Raw genomic sequence first — 21,036 nt, forward strand, 5'->3', positions numbered from 1 at the left:
CAAGGACCTAAAAAAAAGGACCTGAATAGTAAGGTGGATGGCCTTATGTTTTATTTGTTTGTGTAGTTTTGGCAGGATTTAGCTCCACAGATGAACCCTGGGTGTATGGTCGACTCTGCTTTTATTTTGGAAGTCAAAACATAGACCTTTTAAATCAGGACGTAATGTTTAGCGTGATGCTAAAGTATTAACAGTAAAGACTGTTACACAGATGTTTACCTGCAGTAACAATATACAGCGAGTCTAATATAAACTTTAGCGTGCATGAAAGTTTAAACTGCCACTTTTTCGTTTCTTGTGTTTTAAATAAATTGGTATTAAACCGATATTTCAATTCAAATAGTACAGACAATATAACTTGTGTAATTGCTTTGTGAGCAAAAGTTCAAGCCCTGTTTTTTTTCCCATCATGTCTCACTTAATTTTGAAGGAGTCGGACCGGATGTACTTTCGGCTGGCTGTCCGCAGGAAAACACAAAACCCGCGGAACTGTTCAATGGGGTGATACAGCTCAATGTTCCGTGAAGACACCCCACTTACCTGACTGGATGCTTCTGAATGAAACGTCGAAGCTGTAAGGTAACTTATAGTACCTGCATTAATTAGTTTTATGACCAGGCTGAACTTAAAGCTGGAGACTGTTTTCTCATCCTGATGTGCCTCGAACCCGGTCAGCTAACTAAACTTAGCTAAGTTTCGATATCGTCCATGTTACCGGTGAAACGAAACACACGAGACACTTGTGGAGAAGCCTTTTAAAAGCTAATTTAGCTAACGTTACATCACTACACCAGTGCTTCTGCCAGTCGCTAATAAATAACTTAAGTAACGTTAGCTAGCGGCTGGAACTTAAAATGACTTGCTAGTTCATTGTATAGTGTTACTACGTTAACGTTACAAGTTGGCCCTGTAGTCTTACACGTAACGCAGACATCCACTAAATCCTAACCTTTTTTTTTTCACTATCAAGTGTAAGTCTCAAGTCTAACGTTACAGCTCTGTTATCAACGAAAAACATCCACATAAAAAGCAACACAACCAACCTTACCACCGGTAAGATCTATATGGAACAGACCATAGAATAGAAAGAATATGTTTTTATTGTCATTGTATAAGTACTACAGCGAAACTACAGAGGGCTCATCACAGTGGCATAGCAACATACACACAAACACATACACATAATGCACGAAGAAAAAGAAAAAAAAAAGAATAAACAGAAGCATTAAGTGTCAAGTGCATTATTAAAGCAATATAATAAAACCAGTAGGATAAAAACATTATTGCACAGTCCCTGTTGCATATTGTCCCATGGTTGTCAGTGTGATTGTGATTTGTTTAATGACTGGATGGCTCCGGGGAAGAAACTGTTCAGGAGTCTGTTTGTGTTTGTTTTTATGGCTCTGTAATGCTTGCCTGAGGGCATGAGGTCAAATATTTTATGACTGGGATGTGAGGAGTCTTCTAAAATGTTTTTGGCTCCGGAGAGGTATCGAGCATCTGCAACTCCTTCCAGGGAGGGAAGAGGGCAGGCGATGATCTTTTGTGCTGTTTTCACAATCTTTTATAGAGCCTTTTTCTCTGCTGCCGTGCAGCCTGCATACCACACTGTGAGTCCGTAGGTCAAAGTGCTCTCGATGACTGCGTAGTAGAAGGCCACCATTACTGTTCTGCTGAGGTGATTTTTCCTCAGGACACGGAGAAAGTGAAGGCGTTGAGATGCCTTCTTAATAGTAGCAGTTGTGTGTTCTGTCCAGGAAAGTGTGTTTGTGATGTGTATGCCGAGGAATTTATGGCTTTGGACGATTTCCACACAGTCGCCTTTTATGAGGAGGGGCAGGTGGTTGTCCCTAGTCTTTCTGAAGTCTATAATCAGTTCTTTTGTTTTGTTTATGTTTAAGTCGAGGTTGTTTGCAGAGCACCACATGGTCAGACTTTGTACTTCAATTCGATATGCAGGCTCATCCCCCCCTGAGATGAGGCCAATGATGATTGTGTCATCTGCGCACTTAATTATAGTGTTTGATGTGGAAGTGGGTGTACAGTCAAATGTATAGAGGGACTACAGCAGAGGGCTTAGCACGCAGCCTTGAGGGGAGCCTGTGCTGAGAGTTAGTGAGGAGGAGAGATGAGAGCCAAGTTTAACAGACTGGGGGTGGTGTGTGAGGAAGTCCAGGATCCAGGAGCAGAGATGTGAGGAGAAGCCGAGATGGAAAGTTTTCTAATGAGAATGTCCGGGATAATGGTATTAAATGCTGAGCTGTAGTCGATAAACAGCATCCGAACATATGTGTGTCTCTGTTCCAGGTGCTGCAGGGCTGTGTGAAGGGCAATGCTTATGGCATCCTCAGTGGATCTGTTCTGACTGTATGCAAACTGGTGGTTGTCGAATGATGGAGGGAGGTTGGCTTTTATATGCTGTGATATCAGTCTCTCTAGGAATTTGGTGACAATGGGCGTGAGGGCGATGGGTCTATAGTCATTTAAGTTATTTATGTTGTGTTTTTTGGGTACCGGAATGATTGTAGCTGTTTTAAGGCAGGAGGGGACTGTGGCTCTGGCAAGGGACAGGTTGAAGATATTTGTGAAAACCTGTGCTAGTTCGTAGCTGCAGGCTTTCAGGACCTTCCCAGGTACACCGTCTGGACCTGTGGCCTTCCTTGGGTTGACAGCTCTGAACACTCTCCTCACCTCATGTTCCTGAACTATCAGAACACTAGAGTCTGTAGCAGGGATGTTTGTGTGTGAGGGTGGAAAAGTTGCCTCAAAGCTTGAGAAAAAGCAGTTCAGCTCACCTGCCAAGGAGGCACTGCTGTCGGAGATGGTGGCGGTGTTGCCCTCATAGTTGGAGATTTGTTTTAGTCCCTGCCATGCCTGTCTTGCGTTGTTATCACTGAGACGCTCCTCGATCTTCTTTGAGTGCGACCGTTTTGCCTCTCTGATACCTCATTTCAGATTTGCCCTTGCAGAGCTGTAGAGGGCCTGGTCTCCTGACTTGAGGGCCCTATCACGAGCTCGTATGAGCGTGAAGACCTCCTTTGTAATCCATGCTTTCTGATTTGGAAAGGTCCAGACCCGTTTCTGCACTGTGACACTGTCCACACAGCAGTTGATGTAAAAAAGAACCTGCTGTGTACATACCTCCAGGTCAGAATGGTGGAATAGATCCCAGTCAGTCCGTTGGAAACAGTCCTGAAGTTGTTCATACACGCCGTGCGGTATGAATGTGAACATGTCGGCAACTCAGTCAAAAGTTAACCACTAAAATAACATCTAAAATAAATAAATTGCCCCTGAAATGTGGGGCACATTGAACCTTGCAGATTATCCAACAAACATGAATTAATCTAAATGTAATCTAATTTATAATTAACTTTCAGCTGAAATTAGAGGCATTTTGCGCAGTGCAGTATGAATGTAAACACTGTACATTATCTGAGAAAAACTCACTTAAAGTTAACAAATAATATAACATCTCAAAAAAGATAAATTGCTGGTGAATTCATTTTCGAGATCAAAGTACTGCCAAACCGTGCTGGTTTTTTGTGAGAGGACGTCTCTCCAGTTTCCCACTGTGTTGTTTTAAAACTCCAGTCTACTCGAGCATTATAGTGGGGAGGGAGACTGCTGTCTGACAGCTCTGTAGCACCCACTAGTGGTGGGCTCTGCATGACAGTTTAGTGGCCTTGTACATGAATAAAACACTAATTGGTTAAACCGACTAATATTTCTTGTGCCAACTAGCGAGGGGGTGGATGTTTAATCATCAAGATGGCTAATATATACACATATATATATATATATATATATATATATATATATATATATATATATATATATATATATATATATATATATATATATATATATGTATATATGTATGACTCAAAGCACAAACACATTTTCAATGCACACAAAAATGTTTCATTCCATATATAAGTAAAAGAAAATCCACATATAAAAAATAAGATTTATAAATATATTTGTGATGCACACACAAATATTTCTTGTTTTAAATATGTGCAATTGAAATTCACAAATGTCATGGGAGACTCAAAACTCACACACAAATACAGGGAAGTTTACAAATTAAAAGCACTTGCAGGTTCCACAGTTCATATATCAATGTAACAACCTCCAAATATGTATTTGATGAAAATTGCAAATGCTTTTACATGCGTATATTTGTGAATTTCAATTGCACATATTTAAAACAAGAAATATTTGTGTGTGCATCACAAATATGTTTATAAATCTTATTTTTTATATGTGGATTTTCTTTTACCTATATATATGGAATGAAACATATTTTTGTGTCCATTGAAAATGTGTTTGTCTTTTGAGTCATATAAATCCCCAAATACATTTGTGAATCCTTTTTTGTGCATTTATTAATTTCTGTGTGCATTTATTCATTTTGAGACTGTTCTAGAAGTAGAAATATTCTGATGTTTAGTTCAGTGTACAGTTCAAAAAACTGTTCAGTTATATTGAGTGCTGTCATTAAAGGAAAAACATATGAGCACCATGATTCCTTTAAGCTGTAAAGCTAGGGGAAACACTGAATGAAGTAGTGTTGCACGGTATACTGGTACCAACGGTAGACCGCGGTACATATGATACATATGATACCATAATGTTGGAGCACCGTAGTACTACGGTACCTCACGGTACCACTACTGTGGGATAAGTTCAAAGTCCAATCGCAAGAGGGTGAGTGTCCGTGCGCGGTCCAATAACGGCGCGCGCTGGTCACCTGGTACTCAATATGCTGCTGCAGTGGTTTGTTTACCAGTGACATTTCAGGTATTAGCTGAGCTACTGAGTATCTTTAAGCAGTGAAAGCTATTATTTAGCCTATTTCTTTTTACTTGTAGGCTAGATTTGTTTATATATGCTACAGTGATTTGTTTTCCACAGAGCTCTACAATGCGAGCATTTTACTCACATTTGCGACTAAAAATAGTTTTGTGTGAGCAAAAGAAATCATTCAGGAGCACGCTGTGCAAGTACAGATTTCAACCAGCAGCAGAAACGAAAGGTGAATCCTGCCGGTTGTGGGTTGAACGGGCCATACAGACAGCTCTGTCTATGTCACAGACAGGAATACGGCGGAGCCTCCGCCGTATTCCTGCAAATACGGTGGCCATAGTGCTCCGCGGCGCAAGATAATGGCTTACCGGCGACCGAGAAGCCCGGCTCCAGGTCCAATAATTTCCTCTTTGTTGGTGTCATGACTGCCTTGAAATACCTGAACAACCCAGCCGTGGCGGCACACAGGTATGTGCCGGGTCGGCTTAAGGCATAGGCGATAGGCGGTCGCCTAGGCTGCCACATTGTCTGGTGGGCGCTGGGAAAAAAAAGAAAAAAAAAGAAAAAGAAAAATTCGCCAGTGGGCGCCCATCCTATTTTTTCTGGAGGTAACAAATGAACAAATACAGAAAGAAAGAGAGAAAGCAAGCAAGCAAGCAAGCAAGAAAGAAATACACTTTGTACCCCTGTTCCTCAAAAATTTTCATCTGCCCTGCCCCTGCACCTGTACTGTGCGCACTGAGAGTGGGGTCTGTGTCAAAATCTGGTCAAGATAGGCAGATATTTACGTTTTACCTGCATTTCATAATAATGAAAAGGTCCAAGCCTTCCGGTGCGGGAGGAGGAGGAAAAGAAAGTCCGATATAGAGGTATGTCGTCTGTCTTATGTTATCTTTAACCCTATGGGCCCGAACGAGGCATAGTGCGTCCAAATTCACACCTGTTCTTCTCTATCGATTTTCTCCACGACCGTGAGCGGAACCACAGCTTTCCGACAAGACCAAGCACTTGTCGGTAGTCCAATGTTTTCACAGCGAAAAAAATCATAAAGTTACACTAAAATGATGTATAACAGAGCTTTCATACAGCTTTGCACACACATTACTCTTGGATGGATTACTCGCGAATGCAGGCTCGCACAGAAATGCCACACATATCATATGAAAGTGCAGGAGCAGAGCTTTCCGAGGATACCGCACACATCATTGTGCTGTCATCCCATCACGCTATAAATCCAGATCAATTGTCTACAAAATAAAAACCTGATGAATTTCTTTACAATCCATTATACAGATCTTGTTATCAGTCACTTCATATAGTGAGGAATATCGTATCTTACCACGTCTTAGGCTTGCGTGTGTTTCTCCCTGTCTATCCACATTTGTAGTCCGGCTTTCAAGATGCAAATATCTCCATATTGTCTAGTTGACACTCCATCAAACTTTGTACGACAAGACCAGCGCACTTCACCTTTGCGCACCCAGACAACTGTAGCCTAATTATGCATGCATGACAGGGCCGTAGTCACCATATACATTGTTTTGGGACGCGCCCCCCCCCCCCCCCCCCCACACAAAGTGGCAAATATTATCTTGGAGGACATCACTGCACTTGGTTGACTATTTTTCTATGATCTTAGATGTAAATATTGCATGTTTCTTTCAGATAAAACACATTTTGGACTTGTGAATGAGTCAATGGAATTTCTTGCAATAATGAAAAAATACTGGCAATCATGTCCGCCTGGCACAAACCACATGTTTTGGACAACTGTGAAGTGACAGAATGTCCCACCATCATGGTTCTTATATTGCCAGATTCCAGAGAGTCTCCCCTCTTCATATATGGCAGAATATGTCTACTTCCAACTTGCTATGGTGAGATACACGTAAAAATGTAAGAATTTAGTCACACAGATTTGTTTTTTTCATTGATATAAAAATTAATATAAAATACAGGCACATAGAAGGACATGAAATGATGGCAAATCTGGTTAGCCCAGGTTGTCCTAAAAAAACAAGATATAGCATGTGTATGTAGCCTTTATAATGACTGTGATATGAGCTTAAAAGTAAAGGCAGTAAAAATACCCCAAAAAAGGTCTAGGGCCCATAGGGTTAAAATGCCGTTCTGTGTGTAACGTCGTTAGATGTTTCATTTGTTGCAGCTAGCTAGCTAAGTAGCAATAAAGCTAATGCTACATAATAATGCTACGATAGCTGTTGGATTCAGATAATGTTACAGATTGAAGGATATGAGACTGAATGGCAAGCCAATAGCTAGCTATCTGGATAACTGCTCCTTCTTGTGCTGAAATTTCGCTGACAAATATCAGTGATAATGGCTCGACACGAACACGAACTTATCCACAAAAACAGATTTCTGCATTGGCTTGCACCAGAGATGTGAGCGCCACTTGGCATCGTAGCACATTGTAGTAAGCTCGATTGATATTGAAATATATCAATGAATTAGGTCTACACTGGATTACAGGGTTGCAAATTGGCTAATAGCCTATTAGCAATTAGGCTAAATAAAAAATGCTGTTTTACTACTATTAGTGAGTTCTGTGACATTTTATGATATACACCTACCCCAGCAGCACTTTTTGTCTTGAAACCATTGTGGTCCCTGATGTTTGTGTCCCCAGTACCGGTGGGGTAATGTGGTTTGGGGGGGCACCAAATCTCAATCTTGCCTAGGGCACCAAAATGGCTAGGGCCGGCCCTGGGTATGTGACTTGTCAGAGGAGAAACAAGCCGATCACATTTCTCTCTTTGTGGCAGGTCACAGTCCACAAACCTCACCGCACTGAAGGGACTGTTCTTAACTTGTCAGGGGAGGAGGGTGGCTGATTGATTTTTATTTTATTTATGTATTTTATTTTGATCCCCCCTATGTTAATCACTGATTGATGCTGTTTTTGAAGTATGAATAAGTCAGTAAGTAATTTATTCCAATGAAATATCATTTATGTATTATAGAAAAGTGATTTATCTTTTTATAAATGACAAAAGGCACATCTGCCTAATTTTTTCTGTGGTATTGTGATACTACTCAGAACCGTCATACTTTGACTGGTATCGTACCGTGGGTCCCAATTTTGGTACCGTGACAACACTAGAATGAAGTCATTTGTTTCTCAGACTACAGCTGCTGCTAGAGGCAGCAAAACATCCAGGGTTTCCTCTACATGTAATTGATCGTGGTGCCGCCATGGCAAAATAAAAGCTGCCACGCCTTCAGAATGATGATTTTTTTTTTTTTTTTTCAGATGTTAAAACAATTTAGAGTATATTGTATGAATGGATAGGTGTATACATACACACACATATATATATATATATATATATATATATATATATATGTGTGTGTGTGTGTGTGTGTGTGTATATATATATATATATATATATATATATATATATATATATATATATATATATATATATATATATATATATATATATGTGTGTGTGTATATATATACAGTCAGGTCCATAATTATTTGGACAATGATACAGTTGTCATCATTTTGGCTCTGTACACCACCACAATGGGTTTTAAATGAAACAATGAATACCTGCTTAAAGTGCAGACTCTCAGCTTTCATTTAAGGCTTTTTTCAAAAATGTAGTATGAACCGTGTAGGAATTACAACCATTTCTTCACACAGTCCCCCAACTTTAAGGGCTCATAAGTATTTGGACAAACTAACAAAATCATCAATTAAACAGTCAGTTTCAATACTTGGTTGCAAATCCTTTACAGTCAATGACTGCCTGAAGTGTTGGACACATAGGCATCATCAGATGCTGGGTTTCTTCCCTGGTGATGCTCTGCCAGCCCTTTACTGCAGCCGTCTGCACTTCCTGCTTGTGTTTTGGGTGTTTTGCCCTCAGTTTTGGCTTCAGCAAGAGAAACGCATGCTCAATTGAAGCATCGTCCAATGAGTTTTGAAGCATTTGGTTGAATCTGAGCAGATAATGGTGCCCCAAACACTTCAGCTTTCATCCTGCTGCTCTTGTCAGCAGTCACATCATCAATAAATACAAGAGAACCAGTTCCACTGGCAGCCATACATGGCCATGACATAACAGTACCTCCACCATGCTTCACTGATGAGGTGGTGTGCTTTGGATCATGAGCAGTTCCTTCCCTTCTTCCTTCTCTTGTCTTCCCATCATTCTGGTAGTTGATCTTTGTTTTATCTGTCCATAGTATGCTGTTCCACAACTGTACAGGCTTTTTAGATGGTTTTTGACAAACTCTAATCTGGCCTTCCATTTTTAAGGCTAACCAGTGGTTTGCATCTTGTGATAAACCCTCTGTATTTATTCTAGTGAAGTCTTGTCTTGCTTACAAGAGCAGCAGGATGAAAGCTGAAGTGTTTGGGGCACCATTATCTGCTCAGATTCAACCAAATGCTTCAAAACTCATTAGACGATGCTTCACAGTGCAGATGGACATTGACCTGAAGCATATTGCAAAAGCAACCAAAGACATTTTTAAGGCAAAGAAGTGGAATGTTCTGCAATGGCCAAGTCATATCATCTGACCTGAATCCAACTGAGCATGCGTTTCTCTTGCTGAAGCCAAAACTGAGGGCAAAACACCCAAAACACAAGCAGGAAGTGCAGATGGCTGCAGTAAAGGGCTGGCAGAGCATCACCAGGGAAGAAACCCAGCATCTGATGATGCCTATGTGTCCAACACTTCAGGCAGTCATTGACTGTAAAGGATTTGCAACCAAGTATTAAAACTGACTGTTTAATTGATGATTATGTTAGTTTGTCCAAATACTTATGAGCCCTTAAAGTTGGCGGACTGTGTGAAGAAATGGTTGTAATTCCTACACGGTTCATACTACATTTTTGAAAAAAGCCTTAAATGAAAGCTGAGAGTCTGCACTTTAAGCAGGTATTCATTGTTTCATTTAAAACCCATTGTGGTGGTGTACAGAGCCAAAATGATAACAACTGTATCATTGTCCAAATAATTATGGACCCGACTGTAGTTGTACTTAAAGTCTGCTGTGTAGAGTGTGAACAGGAACGGTGCTAAAACAGTTCCCTGTGGAGCGCCAGTGCTGCTCCTGACCATCCCGGAGACACTAGCTTCCAAGCCTGTCATACTGAGGCAGCTGTGTCAGGTAGTCTGTTATCCAGGAGGTCAGGAAGCGATCTACTTTCAACCCCTCCAACCGGTCTCTCAGTATGGGGGACTGGATAGTATTAAACGCACTTGAAAAGTCAAGGAAAAGGATCCTCACACAACATCCTGGCTCCTCCAAGTAGGTGTAGGCCCGATGCAGCTTGTAAATAACAGTATCTTCCACTCTAGGGTAGGGCTGCTCGATTATGGAAAAAATCATAATCACGATTATTTTGGTCAAAATTGAAATCACGTTTATGCAAACGATTATGCGGCACACGTGATGATTTGTATTGTTTACACGACAGCATGTCATTTCTGTCTCTACATGGTCGCGCGTTCACAATTCTTCACATGGCGGAGTTCGGCCCCGATGCCTGCACACACAGACACACACACACACAGACCAACCTCTCTCGCTCTCTCTCTGCCATTTTCCGCATGCTGTTTTTGAAATCTTCCACGATCACCTGCCCCTCGCATTATTCGTAGTTCACCTACTTGACTGGCTCATGGAGGAAATAGAGGAGAGGAGGGGAGGGGGCGGTACTGAGCATGTACTGCTTCTGTAGAAGACAAAATAACATCTCCAGGCGTTCGTGACCAAAAATCGTTTTGATTTCATTAATTTTGAAATCGTTTGACCTCAAAATCGTAATCCCGATCACCAGACGATTAATTGCACAACCTTACTCCAGTGTTCTCTTGATAGGTAAACTGGAGGGTGTCCACAGCATCAGTGACCTCTGACTTCAGGAAACTGATGACCAGGCACTCCAGGTTCTTCATAATGTGTGATGTTAAGGCCACCGGTCGTTAGTCATTTAATTTAGCAGGGTGCCCCACTTTGGGCACCAGTACGAGACAAGATGTTTTCCACTGCACTGGGACTTTGCCTGTTCGAAGACTCCTGTTAAAATGCCACCGAAGGGGCTCTGCTAGCTGGCCTGCACAGTCTTTCAGGAGCCTTGGACACACTCCATCTGGGCCACAGCTTTCCCTGTGCGCAGTCTCCTGAGCTCTGCCCTCACCTCGTCTGCTGTAAAGGACAGTGGTAGTTGGCCGTGGGTGGTAGATGTTGTAACTGTAGCTGCAGTAGTGGGGGAGGGGCTACTTCCAGGTGACAGTGGAACAGGAGCAGCAGCAGCAGGTGACACTGTGGAAGACAGGATGGATGCAGGGGTAGGGTGAACACTAGGGTTGGGCAATAATACGATAATAAGGTATTCCGTATCTAAAAATAGAAACGGTATCAGTTTCATTACCGCCATTTAAAAAAAAATCTGGCGTGCATATAGGCCTAAAGGAGCCTGATATAATATTAAATATAATTTATTTAATGCTTAAATAGTGAGGGCTCGTCCAGCACCTATATCTATATATGTATGTATATACAGTACAGGCCAAAAGTTTGGACACACCTTCTCATTCAATGCGTTTTCTTTATTTTCATGACTATTTACATTGTAGATTCTCACTGAAGGCATCAAAACTATGAATGAACACATGTGGAGTTATGTACTTAACAAAAAAAGGTGAAATAACTGAAAACATGTTTTATATTCTAGTTTCTTCAAAATAGCCACCCTTTGCTCTGATTACTGCTTTGCACACTCTTGGCATTCTCTCCATGAGCTTCAAGAGGTAGTCACCTGAAATGGTTTCCACTTCACAGGTGTGCCTTATCAGGGTTAATTAGTGGAATTTCTTGCTTTATCAATGGGGTTGGGACCATCAGTTGTGTTGTGCAGAAGTCAGGTTAATACACAGCCGACAGCCCTATTGGACAACTGTTAAAATTCATATTATGGCAAGAACCAATCAGCTAACTAAAGAAAAACGAGTGGCCATCATTACTTTAAGAAATGAAGGTCAGTCAGTCCGGAAAATTGCAAAAACTTTAAATGTGTCCCCAAGTGGAGTCGCAAAAACCATCAAGCGCTACAACGAAACTGGCACACATGAGGACCGACCCAGGAAAGGAAGACCAAGAGTCACCTCTGCTTCTGAGGATAAGTTCATCCGAGTCACCAGCCTCAGAAATGGCAAGTTAACAGCAGCTCAGATCAGAGACCAGATGAATGCCACACAGAGTTCTAGCAGCAGACCCATCTCTAGAACAACTGTTAAGAGGAGACTGCGCCAATCAGGCCTTCATGGTCAAATAGCTGCTAGGAAACCACTGCTAAGGAGAGGCAACAAGCAGAAGAGATTTGTTTGGGCCAAGAAACACAAGGAATGGACATTAGACCAGTGGAAATCTGTGCTTTGGTCTGATGAGTCCAAATTTGAGATCTTTGGTTCCAACCGCCGTGTCTTTGTGAGACGCAGAAAAGGTGAACGCATGGATTCCACATGCCTGGTTCCCACTGTGAAGCATGGAGGAGGAGGTGTGATGGTGTGGGGGTGTTTTGCTGGTGACACTGTTGGGGATTTATTCAAAATTGAAGGCACACTGAACCAGCATGGCTACCACAGCATCCTGCAGCGACATGCCATCCCATCCGGTTTGCGTTTAGTTGGACGATCATTTCTTTTTCAACAGGACAATGACCCCAAACACACCTCCAGGCTGTGTAAGGGCTATTTGACCAAGAAGGAGAGTGATGGAGTGCTGCGGCAGATGACCTGGCCTCCACAGTCACCGGACCTGAACCCAATCCAGATGGTTTGGGGTGAGCTGGACCGCAGAGTGAAGGCAAAGGGGCCAACAAGTGCTAAACACCTCTGGGAACTCCTTCAAGACTGTTGGAAAACCATTTCAGGTGACTACCTCTTGAAGCTCATGGAGAGAATGCCAAGAGTGTGCAAAGCAGTAATCAGAGCAAAGGGTGGCTATTTTGAAGAAACTAGAATATAAAACATGTTTTCAGTTATTTCACCTTTTTTTGTTAAGTACATAACTCCACATGTGTTCATTCATAGTTTTGATGCCTTCAGTGAGAATCTACAATGTAAATAGTCATGAAAATAAGGAAAACGCATTGAATGAGAAGGTGTGTCCAAACTTTTGGCCTGTACTGTGTGTGTGTGTGTATATATATATATATATATATATATATATATATATATATATATATATATATATATATATATATATATATATATATATAATGTGTGTGTAAATGAGTTTTCAATTTAATACTATTACAATTTAAAACTAATAGTAGGCTATAATGTGTCTCTTATAACTGCCCTTAACTGTTGTCGGGACATTTGATAAATTTTTTGGATGTGACGTCTTCACGTGACAGCTCGGACGTGAGAAAGAGAAGAAAAGATGGCAAGCCGCACATCAAGCGAGTTGGTCCCAAAAAAAACACACAACTTCACAACTTCTGCAAGCAGCAGCAGCAGAAGGTCTAGTGTCCATCGGAGTGAAGGAGGGAGAAGCGCAACCCGAACCACCGGAAAAAACATGACTCTGGCCTGTCACCTTCAAAGAAAAGCCGATGCGGTGGCAGGTCCGCTCGGCACCATACAGGAGTGAGCAGGAGCAAAGATAACTTTTTCTAGCGAAAAACCTTGAATAGTTTTGAAGCATAGGATGCTGCTATAGTTATCATTATACTTTGTTTTTATTTCATTTTCAATGAGGAGTAGCCTGTTCTGACGGACAAAAAGGTTGGGACTTGGAGAGGGTGAACATTTCAAACTAAAGGTAGGCTCTAAAAATAAACCAACGGACTTTACCCGTCGTGGTCTGAGGATACGCTGTATAGCACACATTTTCGCTGTTGCCTTTGTTGTGTATTGTTACTTTTTTATTATTCGATAAGCCTATAAGTATTGGATGTTATAGGGCTGTGTTTTAACTTAATGATTTGTGTCGATTACTGTACTGGAAGTGGACTGTAGCCCACAGACAATTTGTTGTTATTCCATTCTGTTTGGTTGACTGCTGCATTTGCACTTTTATAAATATTTGTTAATAAAAGTTGTTAATATTATACATGTTTTGTTGTTAATTTTCAGTATTCTTAGGCCTATGTAATGTTTGCTATTCTGTTTCTGAATGGTATAGGCACAAGGCGACATTTTGGCGACTCCCTCTGAGCCCTTTAAAGTAATTTTAATTAGTAATACCGTATACCCCAGGAAAATGTGGGGAAGGTTTAACTGTAACAAAATTTGGATACCACCCAACTCTAGTGAACACTGTCCCCTCCATCAAACCTGTTAAAGAACAGGTTGAAGTTGTTGGCTTTGTTCACACCACCATAACCTAGCTATTCTTCTTTGCATAGCCTGTGATGTTCCCCATTCCCTTCCACACCTCTCTGATGTTGTTCTGCTGCAGCTTACTCTCCACCTTTCTTCTGTAGTCCAGCTTTGCAACAACAGTCTCCTCTTCAGCTCATGCTGAAGTTGAACCTCCCTGAACTTCTCCTTGTCCCCTTTCTTGAATGCCAGCCTTTCTGGTTGAGGAGCTGCTTGATATTATTGTTCACCCAGGGTTTATTATTGGGGAAGCAGCCTACAGTCTTAACTGGCATCACAGTGTCCCTACAGAAGTTTATATATTCTGTTAGAATGTCCACCCTCCTGTCCATGTTCATGTTGTTGTCCTGTGGGTCCAGTAGTACAGTCCAGTTGGTACATTCAAAACATTTGTCCCTTAGAGACTCACTGGTCTCTGGGGACCACTTCCTGACTGAGCGGGTGGTAACAGGCAACTTTAATACACAGGGTTTGTATGTAGGCTAGAGAGAGACCAGATTATAATCTGATCTGCCAAGAGGTGGTAGGGCAGAGGCACTATAGGTGTCCTTGGCATTTCCATAAAACAAATCTTGTGTCTCATTCTCCCTGGTGGGACAGTTCGCATACTGAACAGACTCAGTCAAACGGAAGAAGACAGTAGTGTTGTTAAAATCCCCCCGTTATTGCAATGAATACACTAGGATGTTGGGTCTGAATCCTAGCAACAGTTTGATAGATGGCGTCACATGCCACTGCCATTGCTGCCCGCAGTGGAATATAAACAATAATGGCAACAACGTGTGAAAACTCCCGTGGTACATAATACAGTCTAAGACCGACTGCCAAAAGTTCAATATCCTGGCCTGTCCTGACCTTCACTGTGACATGTCCAGGATGACACCTTTTATTGTTCCCAAGCAGGATCAATCCCTCACCTCTGTTTTTGCTGCTCACCTTCGTGTCCCTGTCAGCTTGCACAGTAGAGATGCCAGGAAGGTTCACACAGGAGACATTTGTCATTCAGCCCCGTCTCTGTGGAACACATGACACTGAACTCCCTGTAGAGTCGTCGGCTCCTCACCAGTGCCAGCAGCTCGTCACACTTGTTGGATAGCGAGTTGACATTCCCCATAATGACCAACGGCAGGAAAGGCTTGTATCTCCACCTCCTAGCCTTTAGTTTAGCTCCTGCTCTGCAGCCTCTGAACAGCTTCCTCGGCTCAGCCGGTATTGGGTGTCTAACTACGTAAGGGATTCCTCTCAGATCTTTACTCATCACATTGGAAAAATTAACAATCATTAACAAAGAAAAAAAACACACTCAAAAACAGGAGCTACTCAGACTTGCTGCCACTCTAACCGGCGTGTCTTTAAAAAAAACAAAACAAAAAAAAACAAAACAAAGAACAACAAAAAACAAAACGGCTCATCTTGTCGGGTTAACATTGAGTGCAGAAAAGAAACAAAATCGTCACCACTTTCACAAAAATTAAGCCAGCCATGGAATTATAATTCAGCCACCAGTCAGTACTTGAAGTGACTGTGTAAAGTAGGCGGTGTTCTCCTTTTACCAAACAATGCATACTTCTCAGTTATCCGATAATAAATCACACTGATAGTTTGCCAAACCATTTGTACGATTATAGCCCTCCCTGGAATTTATCTGGGTGTATAAGGCTAATATGGCAATGTTGTAAATCAGTGAGTAAAACTCACTGGCATTCAGTGGCAAAATTATTTAAATGATTTTTACATTTGATATCTAAAACAGAGATTCTTGTTGGGTTCTTAGACAGTTTATTTACTTTCCAGAAAATACTCTATGGTACATATTAGGTCTAGTCAAATATATCGATACTATATCTATCCTGATATGAGACTAGATATTGTCTTAGATTTTGGATATCGTAATATGGTAAGTGTTGTCTCCTCCTGGTTTTAAAGGCTGCACTACAATAAAGTGATGTAATTTTCTGAACTTACCAGACTGTTCTAGCCATTCCATTATTTGCCCTTACCCACTTAGACCGGTTACACAGAAAGCTTTTAGCATTTGGAAGAGGCTTTTTGTAATTGTTTTTAATGAAAATGAAGCTTTTTGCTTGCTGTTGCTATGTGCCTTGCCTGTCTGTGCGCCAGGTGCCAGGCATTTTTGCTGGAGTGCTCTGAACTCCTCAAGTTGAAAAATCTTCAACTCAGAGGGGAAAATCGCCTCACATCATCACTTTTTTCCCATTGTTCAATTGGATGATTTGAGAGGCCTGCTGTGGTGGTCATGACAACAAGTCTACAGTTGGTAAACAATGGAGGAGAAACTGACGGTGCTCAGCTGCTCGGCAGGACCAACGGACTGCCTGTAGTTAGTATTCATGTTTGTTATCCTAGGCCCAACGATAGACAGCAGGTTGTAAGACTGCCCCCGAGTCATCCTAAAATATGCCTGGAAACAGCCATCATGAAGGCGAAGCTCCTGGATCAACTGGTGGTACTCCCCACGATCCACCCAGCAAACTATTTGCTGACAGCCTCTCACCCTCAACCAGAGCGACAGCAAATATCCTCTGCCTTTTAGGAACTAGCTACTAATTATGTGAAATAAATAAATGATATCACAATATAAAATTAGACACCCTGGATAGAAGATTATTATATTATTATAATTATTTTCACCACCAACCTCGCCAAATACAGTCACATTTAACTTTGTCCTAATGCAAGTAGCCGTGCAGGGATTTGTTATTAAATTTTATATTTGGAAATGACTTAAGTCAGGAAACAGTTGATATTTTGTTCAAACCTGTTGGCAGTGTTGGGCAAGCTACTTGGAAAGTGTGGTGTGCTAAGCTACTAGTTACTCTAATATTAAATGAAGCTTCACTACATCAAAGCTATCACCCTCAGAAATGTAGCAAGCTAAGCTACAGCAAAATGAAAGTAACTAGTGCAACTACATCCAAGCATTTTACTAAATTGAACCAACTTTGTGCCAAGTCAGTGTTATCTTACTGATGAATAAAACTGTCAGTCAAACAGATAGGCAGGTAAAAAAGTTAAGTTCAATTGTTTATTGTGAGCTGAACAGTGAGCTGCACTAACTCCCAACACGACTCAAACTACAACAGCAAGAATGAAGACCTGCTTCAAACAGTCACAACATGGTCAAAAACGTACATGTGTGTATGTATGTGTATGTACACTGCAAAAACTCAAAATCTTACCAATAATATTTATTTCTAGTCAAAACAAATCTCATTACAATTGAAATAAGACTCATCACCTAAAAAGTAACTTGTTTTTAGACAATTTTCACTTGAAATAAGCAGAAAAAAAATCTGTCCTGTCCATGTTTTTTTTTCTTATTGCAAGCAAAAAAAAAACAAAACCTTGCTCCATGGGCAGATTTTCATACTTATTTCAAGTGAAAATTTGTTTGAAACAAGTAGTTTTTTTAAGTGTAAAGAGATTTGTTTTGACTAGAAATGAGGCTAGTAAACACATTTTTGTAAACACATTTTATAGTGAGCAGCATACACATGTCCCCTACAAATCCCAACTGTGTTTACAAAGATTGAATAAACGAGACGGACGCAAAGGAAATGGAGGCTGCGCATTGACCCTTTTGCCTCTGTCTGCAGGAACGAATAAAAATCCCATTCATGACGGGGTCAAATGGATTATGTGCATAATTAACCACAAAACAAGCAAATACTTCATCTTAATGACAGATAACACTCATTATGCTTCAGCTGAATCCTCTAGGCAAATGACCATGTTGAATTGAAATTAGTTTATCACGTTAAATGTCCGAAATTGTATGAAATTGCTCCAATGCGTCAAACCAAACTTTGCGCATAATCACACAGCCTGATATGCCCTGGCAAACACAGTGGGACTGCTGTACAGACCGTTGGTCTTTCTTACTCTAACCCTGGTTATTTTCTGAAAGCACAGAGCAAAGAAATGTCTTTTTTTTCTCCCCTGGTCTGCTGTCAGCAGGAGTGGCGGCTGCAGCGGGGATTTTAGCACCATGGACGACGCGTGTAAAAAGACTTGACAAGCGTCTCCTTTTAAATGTGTTTGCTGCTAGTGAAATTATACATAGGCCTAATAAATGAAGACAGTGACATACTGTCAATAAAAAACAATGAGTTGAATGTTCATTTCAAGCTTTTGTAGTACAACAAGTTTCAGAATTGTGCAAGTGCGGCCCGAGAGCGCCTGGCAGTGTTTGATGCAGGAAACTCGATATGGACTTGAAAATCAATTTCGGAGTGGGGGTCGTTCGGAACGGCAGGGTTTCGGAACGGTGGTGTTTCGGAATGGAGGGCTGTCCCCCGTCAGCTTCATGTGGAAGTGACTCTGTGTGGTAGCGGTGACAGTTTTATTTCAGTCCATAACAGAAATCCCCGCCTTGTTTGAGCTTCAGAAATGATTTTAGAAATGTAGCTTGTGTGGACGCTACCGTGCTAAGTGATCAATAAAAGAGCTTAACTACTGAGAAGTTACTTGATTCAGAAAACAGCAACGCTACCACCAAGCTACTGAGAAATGTAGTTAAACTACAAACGTCCGCTACTGTAGTGACGCTACTGCCCAACAGTGCCTGTTGGTAACATTAATTCTTGTTGTGTTGCAGTACATCATGTCGAAATCTGGTACAGCATCACATAAACCAGCCAAGAGCAAGAACACACCACCCTGTGGTTCAATCTCCAGCATCCTTAAAGGAACTCACATCGATGAAGAAGTCAAGATAGCAGTGAACCTCTGTCTGGAGAGGTTTCGCTACAGTGACGAAAATGGTATCGAATGTTTTTATTATTTTATATCTGAAAATAAAAGCAGACCTTAGCAAACATTACTTACAGTTACTGCATATCATATGACAAGGGTATGCCACTGTCATAATCACTACTCATCAAAGTGTGAGCAGGAAGGAATGAGGGTTTAGACTTGTAGAGTGTCCTAATATTTCCTCTTTCCTTTCCTGAACTGAGCAGAGATGGAATTTCCCTCCTCCTTTACCAGTACTGAGAGGGCTTTCGTTCATCGACTGGCACAGTCCCTGGGTTACATTTCTAAGAGCAAAGGGTAAGTTCCTCCACTATGACCTGTGTTCATCAATTATCTGATTATCTCTTTGAGGAATTGTGTTGAAAGTATTACTAGGACTGTATGTAATTTACCAAGGCATATACTCACTAACAAAAGAGGTAGAAGGCTTTTTTTTTCTTCCAAATTTAAACTTGGTTTGTAGTTCTGTGTTAAGGGGTTAAGGTGTAGCTTAAGCTTACACACATGGCTGAAGTGTATGTTAATGGAAGAAATTTCTCTCCCCTTCTCTCTCTCAGAAAAGAACCACATCGTTTCCTCACCATCAGGAAGAAGAATGGTTTAGAGAAACCTCGGCCAACCATGCTTCTCACGGTCTCCCACAATTCCTCATATTTCATTCGCAGCTTACTTCAGAGGTTTCCCACCAATAAGGAACGTATAGACATGCAGCCCTACATCAGAAGTGGTATGTCTGTGGCTGCTAAACCTGGTAAGTGACAGCATTTGTATATAATCTAGGACTGTACAGAGAGTTTCAATGTGACAGTATAATCCACTCTATAAGTAAATAAATTAAATATTTGATGAAATGATGCTTACATCCACTGGGGTGCTGTCTACGCTTACCACCTATTGTATAAAGTATTCACATTGCTTTTATCTTTCTCCTCATTTTCCATCTTTCTTCTCTGGGATACATAAGAGAAAACTCAATAGCTACTTCTAGAGACCTCTGTGTCCGTGTCACTGTAACTTAAGTGAGATTTATACTTCTATGTTGAATCGCTGTTGTACCTACGCCGTAAGCCGAAATTTGTAGTGTTACCTTTGTTAAATGTTGTTGTTGTCCCTGGCTTCATATGAACAGAAGAAATCTTTGCTAGCCACTACGCTAATTTGTACAATGTAAAATGCCACAGGCCTGTGGCTGTGTATCCTGCGAGTTATAGTGAAGCTGGTATTTGTTCTTGTAATTTAAATTGTTGCTATTAAGCCATGTTTAATGTGTGTTTTGAGTCAACTAAACTTAACAGCACTTCACAGAAACCCCACCACCGATTAGTGTTTTGGAGGTGTAACTGCAGAGTGATGTTGTGTAATACTGCATACTGTGATACTGTGAAACTTTGTTGGCTGGTTATCGTACCATGAAAATCTTATACTGTTACAACCCAACTTTTGAGATGATGGAAGAGATCTGTTGTTCAACAATGAGTTGAACGTTCATTTCAAGCTTTTGTAGTAGGCTACAGCTTATTTCAGAATTGTGTGAGTGCGGCCGGAGAGCGGGTGGCAGTGTTTGATGCAGGAAACTCAGAGAAATATGGACTTGAAAATCAAATTCGGAGTGGGGGGGTTTCGGAACGGCGGGGTTTCGGAATGGAGGGGTTGTCCCCAATATTCGGAATAGCGGGGCCTTTAGAAAAAATGGGGAACCCCGCCATTACGAAGAATGGAGGTCTATTTTTGGAAAGGCGGGGTTTCGGAAAGGCAGGGTGTAACCTGATGAAACACAGGTGTCATTTTCAATTTTTTGTTAACAGAAATTAGGCTGATGTTTGTATTAAAATAGGCTATATATCATGAATTACTAGAAAACAAATACATTCTATGTCAAATCAAGATGTTCAGCAGCAGTGAGCACCCCCATATAGAAAGAATGGTACGACCTTGTTTCATAACCACATTTTGTGACGATTCGACGGCGAGACTGGCAGTTGAATCAGACTTCTCCGAATCGAATCACCGAATCATCGACTATTCGGGGTCACCCCTAATATATATATATATATATATATATGTATATATATATAT

General features: G+C 41.1%; 1 protein-coding gene across 6 annotated transcripts in view; it reads left to right on the forward strand.

The window, feature by feature from the left end:
• The first annotated feature begins 447 nt into the window (after positions 1 to 447).
• The window catches only part of ythdc2 (YTH domain containing 2), a 175,517-nt gene continuing 154,928 nt past the window's right edge, over positions 448 to 21,036 (forward strand). For all 6 annotated transcript variants that reach the window (XR_013488106.1, XR_013488107.1, XM_078161883.1 and 3 more), the window contains exons 1-4: positions 448 to 579; positions 18,803 to 18,968; positions 19,167 to 19,257; positions 19,518 to 19,711. Coding sequence is in view for 4 of the 6 variants with exons in the window: in XM_078161883.1 (XP_078018009.1) it covers positions 559 to 579; positions 18,803 to 18,968; positions 19,167 to 19,257; positions 19,518 to 19,711 (472 nt within the window). In the remaining 2 variants the exon portion in view is untranslated. The remainder of the gene's footprint in view (positions 580 to 18,802; positions 18,969 to 19,166; positions 19,258 to 19,517; positions 19,712 to 21,036) is intronic.

The sequence above is a fragment of the Epinephelus lanceolatus genome, chromosome 19 (genome assembly GCF_041903045.1).
Source record: "Epinephelus lanceolatus isolate andai-2023 chromosome 19, ASM4190304v1, whole genome shotgun sequence".
Lineage (NCBI taxonomy): Eukaryota > Metazoa > Chordata > Actinopteri > Perciformes > Serranidae > Epinephelus > Epinephelus lanceolatus.